The sequence below is a fragment of the Haliotis rufescens genome, unplaced genomic scaffold (assembly GCF_023055435.1).
Source record: "Haliotis rufescens isolate VD_foot unplaced genomic scaffold, xgHalRufe1.0.p SCAF_18, whole genome shotgun sequence".
In the NCBI taxonomy this organism is placed as follows: Eukaryota; Metazoa; Mollusca; class Gastropoda; order Lepetellida; family Haliotidae; genus Haliotis; species Haliotis rufescens.
Window position 1 is genome coordinate 16,972,526 of NW_025963868.1, and position 14,846 is coordinate 16,987,371.

A 14,846-nucleotide genomic window follows, 5' to 3' on the forward strand; every position below is an offset into this window, starting at 1 on the left:
TCGCGTAAATGTCTGTCTATATTCACACATGACTTTGAAATTCTATAAAAAGGTTTAAACGGCAAGTAATAAATAAAATACTAAACTCGCCCCGTGTAGTACCAATTTAATGCAACCCGCGAATAGTTCTGGTATCTGACGAGCGAAATAAAATTGGTACTATATGGGAACTCGTTTAGTATTTGATATATATTTTACATAAATAGTTGAACTGAAAATGTGCCATATTAACATTCCAGATTCTGACGGTACACCATGCAGTTTACAGTTTGTTTTATCTTCTGGGTTTCACATGTGCGCTTTTTGACAGAGTAAGTACTGTCATCAAATGGTACGTATAATACAAAATGTCTTTGCGCCGTGTTGATCCTCTGGATCAAAGTTATCTCGTTTCATAGTTTGATATAGCACGTAATCACTTTTCGGTACTTAAGTTACAGCTACAAAACCAGATATATTTTTATAATCAAAACTTTGAGACTAAATATTAAAAACAAAACATCTTGCAACTATGTATTTTTGTAGCAGACAATTTCTTTTGTTTCAACAGTGTGAAGCATAATTATTTTTTTCAAGTATTTGTCCCTGTATCCCCACCCCCAACCCCACCCCCCCACTCCATTACCCATATTATCAAATGGTTGATCTCTCCTAACTGCATGACGTATTCCGAAAGTTGCAGGTCTGAGTTTGCAGTATTCACACAAGTGGAACGCCCGGCTGGAGGTTGAAGGTCGAGTGCCCTCCACTTCCCGTGTGTGTGTAGCGGATGTTGCGTCACACTTGGTGACACGGCACAAGTTTGTTGTTCACTATTCTGGCGTGTGCTGCAAGCAATGTTATAGATGAAAATACATTTCTATCTTCTATTTTTATGTAACCGTATACCATGAACTGTTATTGTTTTAAAGAGCGTTAAAAGATGGTACTTGCCTGCCGCTCAGTATTAAGGAGCTCAAGCATGGACTAATCAGTTCGGAATATTGGTGTCTGAGTGGGGAATAGAACTTTTCGATTTGCCCTCGTACTTTGCACAATCAGAAAAAAATATTTATCTGCAATATAACTTTCATTGCAAAACTTGCGTTAAACATGTATATTGTAAAGTACCAGTAGCACTGTATATGCACAACATAGCTTTGTGCACTAAGCACATCACTGTAGTATATAGACCCGTGAAGATTCCGGGGTAGAATAGGTCTTCAGCAACCCATGCTTGCCGTCAAAGGTGACTATGCTTGTCGTAAAAGGCGACTAACGGGATCGGGTGGTCATGCTCGCTGACTTGGTTGATGCATGGCATCGTATCCCAATTGCGTGGATCGATGCTCATGATTTCAATCACTGGATGGCTGGTCCAGACTCGATTATTTACAGACCGCCGTCATATAGCTGGAATATTGCTGAGTGCGGCGTTAAACAACAAACCAACCAACTGTAGTATATATGATCCAACAACACAACCCCGACCTCCACTCATCATGGAAAATATGCTGACCCCTGCACACAATTCTACGTATACATACAATTATACCAAATTATACATATACAATCATACATAATACTAAAGAACTTCTCACACTTCATTCAATGAAATATTACTTGACATGGGGCCGCCGTGGATAGCTGGAATATAACTGGCGTAAAACCCAACTCACTTACTCACTCTCTCACACACACACACACACACACACACACACACACACACACATACTCTCTCTCTCTCTCTCTCTCTGTCTCTCTCTCTCTCTCTCTCTCTCTCGCGTGCGTGCGTGCGTGCGTGTGTGCAGCATGCGTGATGTTATACCGGTATGTAAGGAGGCGTAGCTGGACTACACATTGGGCTTGGTGTAATGGAATTCGGTGAAGTTGACGCTCGGATGTTGCTGGGACACTGCATCGTGTACGCAGGTGGGGGGAGAGGTCCACCGTGAGAATAACTTTCACACATGCAGTGTGTGGATTCTGGTCCTTTGTAAAGATAGTAGGAATTATATTATGCACCCTAACACATCTAACTCTTGCGTGTACGTCATATACAACACTTATAATCAGTGTATCGGATTAGGGCCCTAAGTTTGATGGAAACTTGACGAGAAAATAACTTGGTTCGGTTGACTGACATATGTGAGACTCAGTGATATCTGACAGTTTCAATTCTCGTCCATTACATACAGCTCAGTATATTTCACATCAGTAATAGTATCGTCCCTACTAACTGTGTGATCATGGACCACCACACCACACAATGTGTGAATGTAGACCACCACACTACGCAATGTGTGATGATGGACCACCACACTACACAATGTGTGAATGTAGACCACCACACTACACAATGTGTGATGATGGACCACCACACTACACAATGTGTGAATGTAGACCACCACACTACACAATGTGTGATGATGGACCACCACACTACACAATGTGCGATGATGGACCACCACACTACACAATGTGTGAATGTAGACCACCACACTACACAATGAGTGAATGTAGACCACCACACTACACTATGTGTGATGATGGACCACCACACTACACAATGTGTGATGATGGCAACCACACTACACAATGTGTGATGATCGACCACCACACTACACAATGTGTGATGATGGACCACCAGTTCGTGCATCATGTCACATATAAAAAGTGCCCGTTCATACAACCTGTCAGATGGGCGCTCGTTCATCCATATTATCTGCTGAAGTGCCCGTTCATACAACCTGTCAGATGGGCGCTCGTTCATCCATATTATCTGCTGAAGTGCCCGTTCATACAACCTGTCAGATGGGCGCTCGTTCATCCATATTATCTGCTGAAGTGCCCGTTCATACAACCTGTCAGATGGGCGCTCGTTCATCCATATTATCTGCTAAAGTGCCCGTTCATACAACCTGTCAGATGGGCGCTCGTTCATCCATATTATCTGCTGAAGTGCCCGTTCATACAACCTGTCAGATGGTTGCTCGTTCATCCATATTATCTGCTGAAGTGCCCGTTCATACAACCTGTCAGATGAGCGCTCGTTCATCCATATCATCTGCTGGTGCCCGTTCATACAACCTGTCAGATAAGCGCTCGTTCATCCATATTATCTGCTGAAGTGCCCGTTCATGCAACCTGTCAGATGAGCACTCGTCCATCCGTATTATCTGCTGAAGTGCCCGTTCATACAACCTGTCAGATAGGCGCTCGTTCATCCATATTATCTGCTGAAGTGCCCGTTCATACAAAAAGTCAGATAACGGAAATGCCGTTTCATACAACCTGCCAGGTGTAGCTTTGTTTAAGTCTACATACAAACTCATATTTGATTGCATTAAGGGACATACAGAGAAAACACCGCCACGAGTGTTTATTACGAGTGTTGCATTCGTTTAATAATTTCCGCCTTCAAGTGTTTCACCTTTAGAAACAGATACTAGTACATTTAAAGTTGTTTTTTTATCAGTCTTACGAATGGTTAGGCGTAGAGATTCCTATATATTCCTATACCGTGTGAAGCAACAGAAATACGCTGTGCGTATCAGCAACAAATCAAGCTGGGATGTTACTGTGTTCCGTTCTTTCGATGGAATGCATCGTGACATTTTCGTTTGTATTGGTTTATAAGTATTGGTATTGGTGTCTAAGGATTTATGGTGACAGTAGTTATTCACAGAATGGCCGTTCTTGTAACCAGTTATCGGCAAGTTTTGATTTGGTCAACATTGATGTCATTCAACATCTTGACAGGGTGCGTACGAGCAGAGTGATTGTAAATCGCTTTGCCGTCGAGAGCCCGGCTTGATTTTCACGAGGGTGCGTGAGTGTTGTGATTGTTTCAATACGCGGGTCACAAGAATTAGACGGCAGAAAGTATGTGCTGATGCAAAACAGCTCGTCATATGCATTATTGTGACATACATGTATCTATCGGACACAACTATCTTTGACAGTCAACTTCAACTACAATACATCTGTAACCAGATGGTGGCCTTTATAACAATTTGGCAACATAGATAGCACTGTCGCCCGCACCCTCTGATCTATTAAAATGTTGTTTCCAACATCAAAGGAATCCATATTGTTTTGTTGTTTGTAAACATTTGCTGGCGTGCACAATCTTTGGGGTCTGACAAGCATGTCTTTATGACATGCATGTCTTTATGTCATGAATCTATATCATGGACAAAGGAATTAGTTAGATGATACATGTCTGTATAAATTAATCCATATTTTATATAGAATGTTTATAAGTTTGAATGCAGGAAGAACTCTTTTAACTGAGCAGTATGGTTGTGTCACCGGGCGTAGAGCCCAGGTTCCTGCATGTATATTGGGGTGGGTGTTGTGGTCTCCAGGCAGCAAGTGTCTAGTTTGTGTAACTGTTGATTGAAGGCAAGCTCTGGATTGACGGTTACATATGCACATCCTTTGACTGATACAGTTTTGCGCTCTGCGTACACCAAGTCCTTAATTGTCTACAAAATAAGCCCCAGTAATCTGTAACTTATCGAATCAAAAGCTTAACCGGATCAAGATATTCACGTGAACTCTTCCCAAACAAACTAAATTAATCTCGCAGGCATATTTTAGCATGAGAAAGTGGGAAAGGTAACACAAATGAGGGGGATTGCCGTGGGGGCAGGATGGTTACACTGACCGGGCGGACTCACAACTTCCAGCATCCAGCAACAAGCTAGCCAGGAACGGTAACTCGGGACGGGTGCGGCAAATCTGGGGTCTCACAGGAACACAAAGCTACTGTTATTTCGCGAGGCTCGCGATGGTAGGAATGACAACGGCTTCTTATTATAGTTTTAATAAGACTAAATATCCCATGACGACTAAGATACGATTGATATGATGTCGGCTTTCACACACCCCCTCACTCTGTATCGACAAAATGTGACTCATACGTTGTCACGGCTTTTTCCGGAGACCTCTGTAAAAGCCGGCCCACTTGTCATCTGTTTACATTGTAGTAGAGGTTCTCGACTGTACCACTGTACTTCCCCGGTACCCAAGCTGCAGCCACGACGGGCAGGTTACACATTTGACACTGCTGCCAGGTAGGCTGCGTTCGATATATACATGATTACTTTATGATTTTTAATGTCACTTGTCTCTTGATATAATTTTACAGCACATTTACTGGATGCAACATAGTCCCACTTGAGTTGTACGTTATGCTATACAGCTGTAATTTGCTTGACGTAATGGGTTAGAGGGTGGTGGTATAAGTGTTAGTTCTCCACGCCCGGGTTCGAGTATACACATGGCAACACGTGTTAATAAAATTAAAATATTACTTTACAGTGAAACCCCGTTTCCTCGATATTGTTTAAGGTGATTTCACTTTCTGCACCTGGCAGAATCCTTATCGACACTATAATCTAATGTCGGCATAACACTTGTCTGGATGTACAGTCGATATATCAAAAGGCCTTCCAGTTAGCTAAGTTTCAGTGTACTACCCTACTTGATGTTGAACAGTACTTTAAGCTATCAAGCCTGATAGACCGATTTTATACTGTGAATTGCCCTGCATGTCTTTTATATGATATATGCACTGCCCACCTGGTATCCCTTTACACGTTACAGCGTGGCTATACACTGTATATTATCTTATGCAATTCGGTTAAAATATTTTTTCTTTATACAAAACGGTCTTCACCTTGCAACATTGTATGGAAGATATTTAACTATTTTCTTCAATTAAACGCCACCGCCTTTGTCTGTGTCATTACAAAGAAATACAGTTGGTGTCGAGCTGTAACCATCCCCTACATGTTATATGCCCAGCCCACCCCCGCCCCCAATATTACATACAACGATGTCGTATTGTGAGTTTCCCCTATAAACAGACGAGCATAATAAACCGTTATCAACCAGCATTGTTTATTCCTTAAAACAGAACTGTACCAATTTCGTTACAAGTAATATTGGTAATGAAAACAAAAGATGAGGGTACATTGTCAACAGTTTGGTAATAAAAACAAAAGATGGGGGTACATTATCAACAGTTTGGAGGATATGGTCAGTGGTTCAGTAATCGACCAACAAGACTGAAATCAGCACCAGATACTCCCTTTAATCCTTCAGAATGTCAGACTTGACAGTAAATATCCTGTATGCCCACAACGGGCTACGTTGTATCCCGCTCAAGGCCGTCGCGTTGTGAGCATCACGCACATGTTACAGGGAAGGCCGTCGCGTTGTGAGCATCACGGACACGTTACAGGGAAGGCTGTCTCGTTGTGAGCATCACGCACGCGTTACATGGAAGGCTGTCTCGTTGTGAGCATCACGCACATGTTACAGGGATGGCTGTCGTGTTGGGAGCATCACGCACGCGTTACAGGGAAGGCTGTCTCGTTGTGAGCATCACGCACGCGTTACAGGGATGGCTGTCGTGTTGTGAGCATCACGCACGCGTTACAGGGAAGGCTGTCTCGTTGTGAGCATCACGGACGCGTTACATGGAAGGCTGTCTCGTTGTGAGCATCACGCACGCGTTACAGGGTAGGCTGTCTCGTTGTGAGCATCACGCACGCGTTATAGGGAAGGCCGTCGCGTTGTGAGCATCACGGACACGTTACAGGGAAGGCTGTCTCGTTGTGAGCATCACGCACGCGTTACAGGGAAGGCTGTCTCGTTGTGAGCATCACGGACACGTTACAGGGAAGGCTGTCTCGTTGTGAGCATCACGCACGCGTTACAGAGAAGGCTGTCTCGTGAGCATCACGGACACGTTACAGGGAAGGCTGTCTCGTGAGCATCACGCACGCGTTGCAGGGAAGGCTTTCTCGTTGTGAGCATCACGCACATGTTACAGGGATGGCTGTCGTGTTGGGAGCATTATGCACGCGTTACAGGGAAGGCTGTCGCGTTGGGAGTATCACGCGAATGTTACAGGGAAGGCTGTCGCGTTGGGAGCATCACGCGAATGTTACAGGGAAGGCTGTCGCGTTGGGAGCATCACGCACATGTTACAAGGTAGGGCGACTATGTGGCGGACATGCAGGCTCGTGCAACAAATACAGAGCAAATGTAACATTTGGTTAAAGAAATGGCGGTGTTGAAGATCTTCATGACTTTCCCTGAAAGTAGTACTCGCAGCAGGCTAGAATCGTTGTCTCAAATTTAACCAGAAGAGCAAACAAAACAATAATAAATATTACGATCCAAACTGCCTATCATCCCATGTGAATATTTTTTCATTGAATGTTCAGTTTTTACATCAGCTGTTAAGTATGAAGGATACTTGTGATGTTAATATTGACTTGGGGCTGGCTGGCAATGATGCTTTACCTAATCATGTCAACGAAAACTTCTTTATGAATGTACAAGCATATATGTAGGAAACAAAATTGTTTGGGTGGGCAATGTTAATGTACGTACGTTTCCCTATTTCACATCTCTTCTTTCTGTCATATAATGTATGAGTTGTTAATATGCACACATGAAAATCAACGGGAAAGACTGACGGCTTGAGTCACCCCTCGTACGACCCTCTGACGCAGCACAGCACACGGGAAAAACCTTGTGCGTGGGTGACGGTTCAGACACACAAGACTACAACGGCTACTCCCCATCCCCAATCTTAGGTGTGAGGGTCTTACGGCCTAGTTCGCAATGACATTTTGTGATTTTACAACAGCTTGCACAGCGTATTAAGGGCTCAAGTCGGAAGTAAATGTTGCCCCTTTATCTCTGCCAGAATTCACTAATGCTGGTTCAACTGTGCACGATCAATGTGTATTGCTGTTGGCATTACGTATATTTGTTATTACGATGTCAAAACAAAAACAGTGCAATGTTTCTTTGCGCTTAATTCTCAATTTTGTATCGGATTTACCTATTCCTCTATGTACAAATAATAAGCGATTTACCACAGTGACGTCTGCATTGACTTCATTAATAACTAAAATAACACCATTCCTTCCTTTAAACACTTGTTACTTTAATCAGACCAGAAGGAGACAATGACAGAGCGCCCCAGTGAGTTTCCGCTGACGGCGTTCACAGACCAGGCTGACCTGCATCTACTGGGGGCATCAGATCTCCACTACTTGCAGTCACTTCCGGCATGTACGTTCGTCTCGTTCGATAGTCCACCATCTCCGGAAGTTACGTATCCTTACGAAAGGACGGACTTGACCCCTGTCAACCCACTTCACCTTAAGCGCCCTCCATCATACGAGGAGCACATGGAACGCAGGGCGATGGGGCACTGCTATGGCCGCGACAACACAGACGGCAGTCTCCTCGTCGGGCTGTGCCAGACAAACCACACCACAGAGGCATCAACGTGTAGATCGGGTGAAGCGGCCGACACAGGAAACTTGCTGAACGACATTATGGACTATATTGTGCACGATGGTCAAGGTAGGTACGATGCCACATTAATATACACAGTGATATACTAAGATTGTCAGTGACAATAACAGATGTTTATTAAAGATCGAACTTAATGTTTAGTTGATGCGAATACCAAATGAAGCCTATCTTACACAATAGAGTTTGCTAGATATTTAGATGTATGAGAAGAAACATGTTCAACATTCTCAGATGCTTGCCCCGCTTCTTTTCCAGATACATTCACACTCCCTGAAGTTGGTAATGCACAACGGAATGAACAGACTTTCCCGTCGCCGAAGTACACACACCTCTGTAAGTCTCACGTCCTCAGATAGACCACGTCTCTACCCTTTCTTTTAAACATCCGTACCAAAAAAAAACAGATGCATTGCTCGGTCATAAACATTCACCTTAATCCTCAACACTATTACGGAAGGACACTTTCTATTCACAGAGAGTATTTGGGACAAGTGGAATTAATACCATGTGATCATGTGATACAGTTACCGCTCATTTACCGAGGTTCAGGATAACTTGTCAAAAAGAAAAGTAAATCTGAAGTTCAATGAGAAAACAACATGTGAAATGCTGGACTTCCCCGTTGATTACATCTATGTGAAATTTGGGGGAGACATGTAGGCGAGAAGTAGGCACCCCCCATGGCCATCACTTGTGCTCCCCTTCCTATTGAGGCCAAAAAGATTATCTAAAGCTTCACGAATATCGATGATTGATATCGTCCATTGATGGTAACATAGCCAATTCTTTTTAACTAATTTACCCACTTGAACTTCATATTTAGGTTTTGTGCATAAAGATTCAACAAGATTATATATGACAATGGTGATTCTCCGAAGATTTTAAAGCTTGTATACGACCCTTGCTCAAAAGTTGTTTGATCAGGGTTATAACATTTAAAGCCTCGTTAACGCTATAAAAAAGGTTTTATGGTAAACATGTGGGGGACATTTCCAAATTTGACGCATCAGTAACAAGAATGATGTCCGATGCAATCACTCTAGTTTGACTTGAATCATACGTTCCTGTGTTTTTTAGGTGAACAATTGACTTGCCTATACATGTGCGTGTGACGAGGCCACTGGTGGGGCGGGATACGCTCACCCTTTTCCGAACGCCTGCTGTCATCAATATTTGATAGTGATGTTATAACATACGCTCAGGATATCGTCGGCATCGTACAATAGACTCTGTTTTTAGTGGGGATTTCTTATGATTATGGAAATGCTTTTGTCACGTTTATTTAGAAAATACTCAATTCTAAACGGTCAATTCACAATAAGAAGCCCTGATCAAAGCAGATAAGAGGACGACAGCGTCACCTCGGAAGCCAACACTAATTTGAATGAGTACTGTTGTTGCAATCGTGGTCGGCAGTTTCAAATAATTATATTCATAATTTGGTAATTGTAACGTAGACAATATAGAGCCGCGGTCCCTACACTATATGATTACATGATGTAAATGATTTAAGGGAACGTTGAAAAACAACTTGGGGAATGTAGCAGTATTAAATAATCATCGTAAATCTACGCTACTCTGTTGGTAGAATATTTTGATTTAAATAGGCTGTACCGTTTCAAACTAAACATTGAAAGGTTCAATTCATTTATATTAGGGGTGTCCACGTGAAGTTAAGCGAACACACCTGCAATGCTTCTCCTGCGTATGCGTACACATATGTGTGTATTTAACTTCAGCCTCAATCAGTACCTTCACTAAAACCAAGAGAGTTCGCACTTTATTTTGTGTCATGGACAACGACGCTAAATTTAACACACTAACCACTATCATGCTGTCAGCTCTGTTTCAAATGACATTTAGCACCGTCAAACCTACAGGTAGCAATGCTGCATATTGAAATTCATTTCATAATATGACAGATGATATAAAGGCACAGTAAATCAATATTTGGTGCCTCAGGAAGTAAGGAACTCGAATTCAGAAATAATCTTCAATGATATGTACGCTAATTTACGTTTTGTTCTTCAGCGGCGAAACAGTCTACTACTGAAGAATGTCATAACAACCAAGTGACAGATCTGAGACAAATTGCATCACTTCTACTGGCAGGTAAGCTCATTGTAAATTCTATCAAGTAATCTCATGTAAACAAGATTCTTTCGTCATCACTTACATGTGCTAGCAATCCATACCATAGGCCTGATATAAGTAATATTCTGCCCATCACAGGAATACTTAGATAAAACAAAGAGATAACAAAATTATATGATCTTACACCGAACGAGATTCAATTATCCCCAGTTATAATAGTGCAGTGCACATGTTCAAGCAGGTTGTGTTCAATGCAGTGTAAAATACATATGAAAAAAATTAATGTCACATGCTTGATACAGAAACGGGGAAGTTCAATCAAAAGTCAAACAGGGTAATAACTGGAGGGAGAGTAAACATGAGTCATGCCGTCACTGCCTCAAGTAAAACATCTACAAATTAGTGAACAAATATAGTTCATCTATCATCGATTATACGCATTTACTAACGATATAAAAATTGTCGGGCGAATTCTGATTCTATCAAATTTCACCATTTCGCAATATTTGGTGTCATGGGGTCACAGCAGTCTATGTGAAAAACTGCGCGATCACTGTCTGTCACTGCCTCACCTTTAGTCGTCGGAGTGCAGCTGCGTCAACGTTTCGTCGTTGTGGTCGTCATAATCGATTTCGTCATCATCGCCATGGTCAAAGTCAGTGTAATTTCTGATCATTGCAATATTCTGCAACACAGCACATGCTAAGAAATGATGATGATGCAAAAGAAATGTATCAAGTTTCAAGGGAAGGCCAAAATACAGGCCTGGAAAACGACGTTTTCAAATGCCATACAATCTCTCAATCTAAGCCTTTGTATTCCTTTGCGATGGGCTGTAGCGTTTCTCAGTGTCGGTACGCGGATTCTTGATAGGAGTGAGCAAGTATGGCAAACATGGATACCCAGGATCCCCTGATAGGTAACCCTGGATAGCGCCGTTTTCAAACTTGTCTTTAATGCTGCTCACCTGCTGCAAAATTCTAGAGTCGTGACTGCACCCAGGCCATCTAGCTACAGTGTATTTGATTATAAAAGGCAAATGATCACAGATCACCTGTTAGTGGACAGAGGAAAACCCTTTCCGGTTCACAAAACTCAGTACATCTGTTCCACTCTGAGTTGAGATAGGTATGTGTGTGAAGTCATTTGCCCCGATCACGTTCGGAAATTGCGCTATATCATGAAAACCTGCCATTACACGCCTTACCCTAGCCCTGTATGGCCTTTGAATGAAAGTCTGCCGTAACGACTAACGTGGCATCGCAGAAGCCATAACCGTTCCAGCAGATAGGACAATCCTAGCCTTTTTTGTGGTTGTGATGTAAAAATGCTTCTACTGTTTTGATTGTTGTTGTCAACCAGGCTGGACGTGGTGAAACAAGCTTTCAACCAGTCAGAAATCGTTGCAAGAACCTTTCTGGTTCAGCATCAAACAGAGGTAGAGTATCACGAGACATGGCATATTGTGTCTGGTGCGTTTGTGATCAGAAGACGGAGGCTTTTGAACCCAACGAGCTGATACTTCCTTCATTGCCAAAGTTTCTGTGACATTGGAAATGCACTTTCACCTTGGCAATGCCTATAGAACAAAGCAGTATGATGCTCAGTAATTTGCCGGTGGTCGTTTCTGGTGTTGCTAACGTGACATGCCTTCCAGGTTTGGAGGCGTCTTGGGGGTTTCCCCTGCCATGCTTACACTCTGCAGCCCTCGTCTTGACGGTGACACAGTAAGGGGCATCTTTTTGCTGTGTATATATCTCAATGTATGCATGGTTATACAATAATAGATATCGGTCGCACTGTCCACGCACAATGTAGTTAGGGATAGATATCTTGACACCAAGAAACTGCTTACACGCCAATATATGTACAGTTTCCATTTTATCATTTCGATACACGCTACATAAAGTAACAGTGAGGTTATTTTCAAGTCAAATATTCTAGATACAGGTCAAAACCAAGAGTGTCTATCTTAGAGCCTAGGACCACGTGGTATTTTTAAAGATATACACTCACGCTCAGTACCTCAGTAAAACCATTTTTCAATTCTACTCCTTCAACTCCTTCTTGAAACCATTACTCTTGTGGTATTCTATCTTAAATTCATAATCAATGCAATATTTCTCCAAAACATCAGTTCGTCTCTGCAAACCCCCAATAGTATCTGAGATGAGGATAGCTGCATCTGTGAATATCATAAGAAACAATTCCGTCAGCCAGGCAGCTACTGGATTCCCGGGTCACAGCTTTCCTTAATTCGATTGCTCAATATTACAAATGGAAAATAAAAGTGTGGAATACTCATGTCAAAAGCCTCCTTGCGATTGTAAGATGTTAAGGATAGACCTACATAAAATTTACTCACTCTACTTAGAATTGATATACCTCTGTAGGACAGTTTGTATTTCAATGCTGGTGTTATGGACTACTTATTCCAACTGACCAAGTATCCAGGAAGTACGTATTCTCAAACAATACATTAAACATGAGTGTAAGGTTTGGGAATATTTAAATATTTAAAGAAATCAAGAATTAATAAATCATTGTCTGGTGATTTATTAAAGGCCCCGATTGCTTCGTCCCGTATTATTGGAGAGACTAAACTAATAATCTTTTCATCACCAAAACCCATGTCAACGTATACGCACACATGCACGTACGCATCAATATTCTAGTTATATGACGCCGGCTTGTAAATACACGACTATGGAGCAGACATTCCAGTTATTGATGTTATGAATAACGACGCACGTCGTCAAGTTACGATGTCGTCAAGTCATCGAAGCTGAACACCCGATCAATTAATGTAGCCTCTTACGACTACCATAGTTTCTGTTGTGACCGGGGATCGCCACGGTCTGTCCAGCTGCATGGAGACGTTGAGACCATGATATTACATGTTGTGTTTGCTTTACAGGTGGTGGCCAGGTACAACTGTGGCAATTTCTTTTGGAGCTGCTCACAGACCAGGACAATGAGGTGTGCATTAAGTGGGAAGGTTCCGAGGGAGAGTTCCGAATGACTGACCCGGAAGAGGTCGCGAGACGCTGGGGATTCCGCCGCAACAAGCCCAAAATGACATATGATAAAGTGAGCCGGGCCCTGCGATACTATTATGATCGTCTTATCCTCAACAAGGTACCTGGAAAGAGATATACGTACAAGTTCAACTTCAACATGCTGATGAAGATGCAGAAGTCCCATTCAGAGCCCAAAACACATTCATCTGCAAGTTTTCTGGCCGACAAAGGTGTTCTCCATCGATTGATTGAAAGCACGACAAACCCATTAAGCGCTAACCAGTCACCCCCAACTGATGAACGTTTGTCACCATTGTCTGTTCAATGTGTGCTGTCACAGCAATCTACACTAGAACCGCTGCATAAGCCGATGTGTTACAGTACATCAAGTGGTTACCAGTGGTCTTGTCCAGACAGTAGCGTGATGACACGAGACATCAGTTCTCAGTATCCAGTCTGTACCACCAGTTATACACACAGTCACTCCCACAACACTGGTCAAATTCTGGACGACAGCAAATTTCACGAAGTTGGGACAAAACAGAGACTTGTTACTTGTGGTTATTACTAAGGCTGACTGGTGTTATTGGTTTGCATTCGTTGAATAATATCTCATTTCTCCCCCTGCCATGTACCACGTGGCCACACGTGTCAGATTATCATAATGTTCCATGTTCGCACTCTTGTGGACATTTCAGGTGAGAAAAGATCCCCAGTATGTCATGTTTGTCGCTAGTGTCGACTAAAATAGGTTCTATATAAGGCTCTGCCACAATTGTGTGGCTCCGTGTCCCGGGGATGTGGAACGTCACAGTCACGGCTGTGTTATTATCATCAAATCCATTGTCTTTGTGTGCAAAAGTATGTATGGATGTTCACGTCATTCTTTATTATTTTCATATGGTAATGATACGTATTCGACCTGAATACACACTAGGTACGTATGTTGATAATAACATAAATTCTTCCCACATTGTAATTCCTGTATTGTCTGAATGTCATATCACACGGAATGGGTGTACTGGTACAATCAGCACGGACGAGTGACAGTGACACTTAGCTCATCTCCATTCCACCATGACAAACTTAAAACGCGATCTCTTCGGTGTTAGACGAGGTTATAAGTGGTGAGGGATGGGATGAGTGACTCACGTGCTTTGAAGAGGTTTGAAATGAAGTAAACGAAACACCGACATGAACCTTTAAACAAGTAATATTGTATTTATCTCGTTTGTGGGTTACAAGCCTATGGAGAAAATAAAAATACCATGAAATACAAACACATATTGATACAGATCCGGGGTAGAATAGGTCTTCAGCAACCCATGCTTGCGTAAAAAGCGACTATGCTTGTCGTAAGAGGCGACTCATGGGATCGGGTGGTTAGGCTCGCTGACTTGG

General features: G+C 42.5%; 1 protein-coding gene across 3 annotated transcripts; it reads left to right on the top strand.

The window, feature by feature from the left end:
* The first annotated feature begins 287 nt into the window (after positions 1 to 287).
* Positions 288 to 14,424, top strand: LOC124118893. Of its 3 annotated transcripts, none has more exons than XM_046481194.2 (5): positions 288 to 311; positions 7,963 to 8,379; positions 8,587 to 8,664; positions 10,363 to 10,443; positions 13,343 to 14,424. In XM_046481194.2, the coding sequence occupies exons 2-5, from the start codon at positions 7,977 to 7,979 to the stop codon at positions 14,014 to 14,016; spliced, it is 1,236 nt and encodes a 411-aa protein (XP_046337150.1). In that variant the 5' UTR covers positions 288 to 311; positions 7,963 to 7,976; the 3' UTR covers positions 14,017 to 14,424. The 3 variants fall into 3 exon arrangements, with proteins under 3 accessions (XP_046337150.1, XP_046337148.1, XP_046337149.1); XM_046481192.2 differs by lacking the exon at positions 288 to 311 and adding an exon at positions 3,766 to 5,060; XM_046481193.2 differs by lacking the exon at positions 288 to 311 and adding an exon at positions 5,071 to 7,598.
* The last annotated feature ends 422 nt before the right edge of the window (positions 14,425 to 14,846 follow it).

Excerpts from the sequence above, each read along its gene's own strand:
- LOC124118893 (XM_046481194.2), top strand. The coding sequence starts at position 7,977 with ATGACAGAGCGCCCCAGTGAGTTTCCGCTGACGGCGTTCACAGACCAG. Across the intron at positions 8,380-8,586 it reads TATTGTGCACGATGGTCAAG|ATACATTCACACTCCCTGAA; the intron begins GTAGGTACGATG and ends CTTCTTTTCCAG. Across the intron at positions 10,444-13,342 it reads TGCATCACTTCTACTGGCAG|GTGGTGGCCAGGTACAACTG; the intron begins GTAAGCTCATTG and ends TTTGCTTTACAG.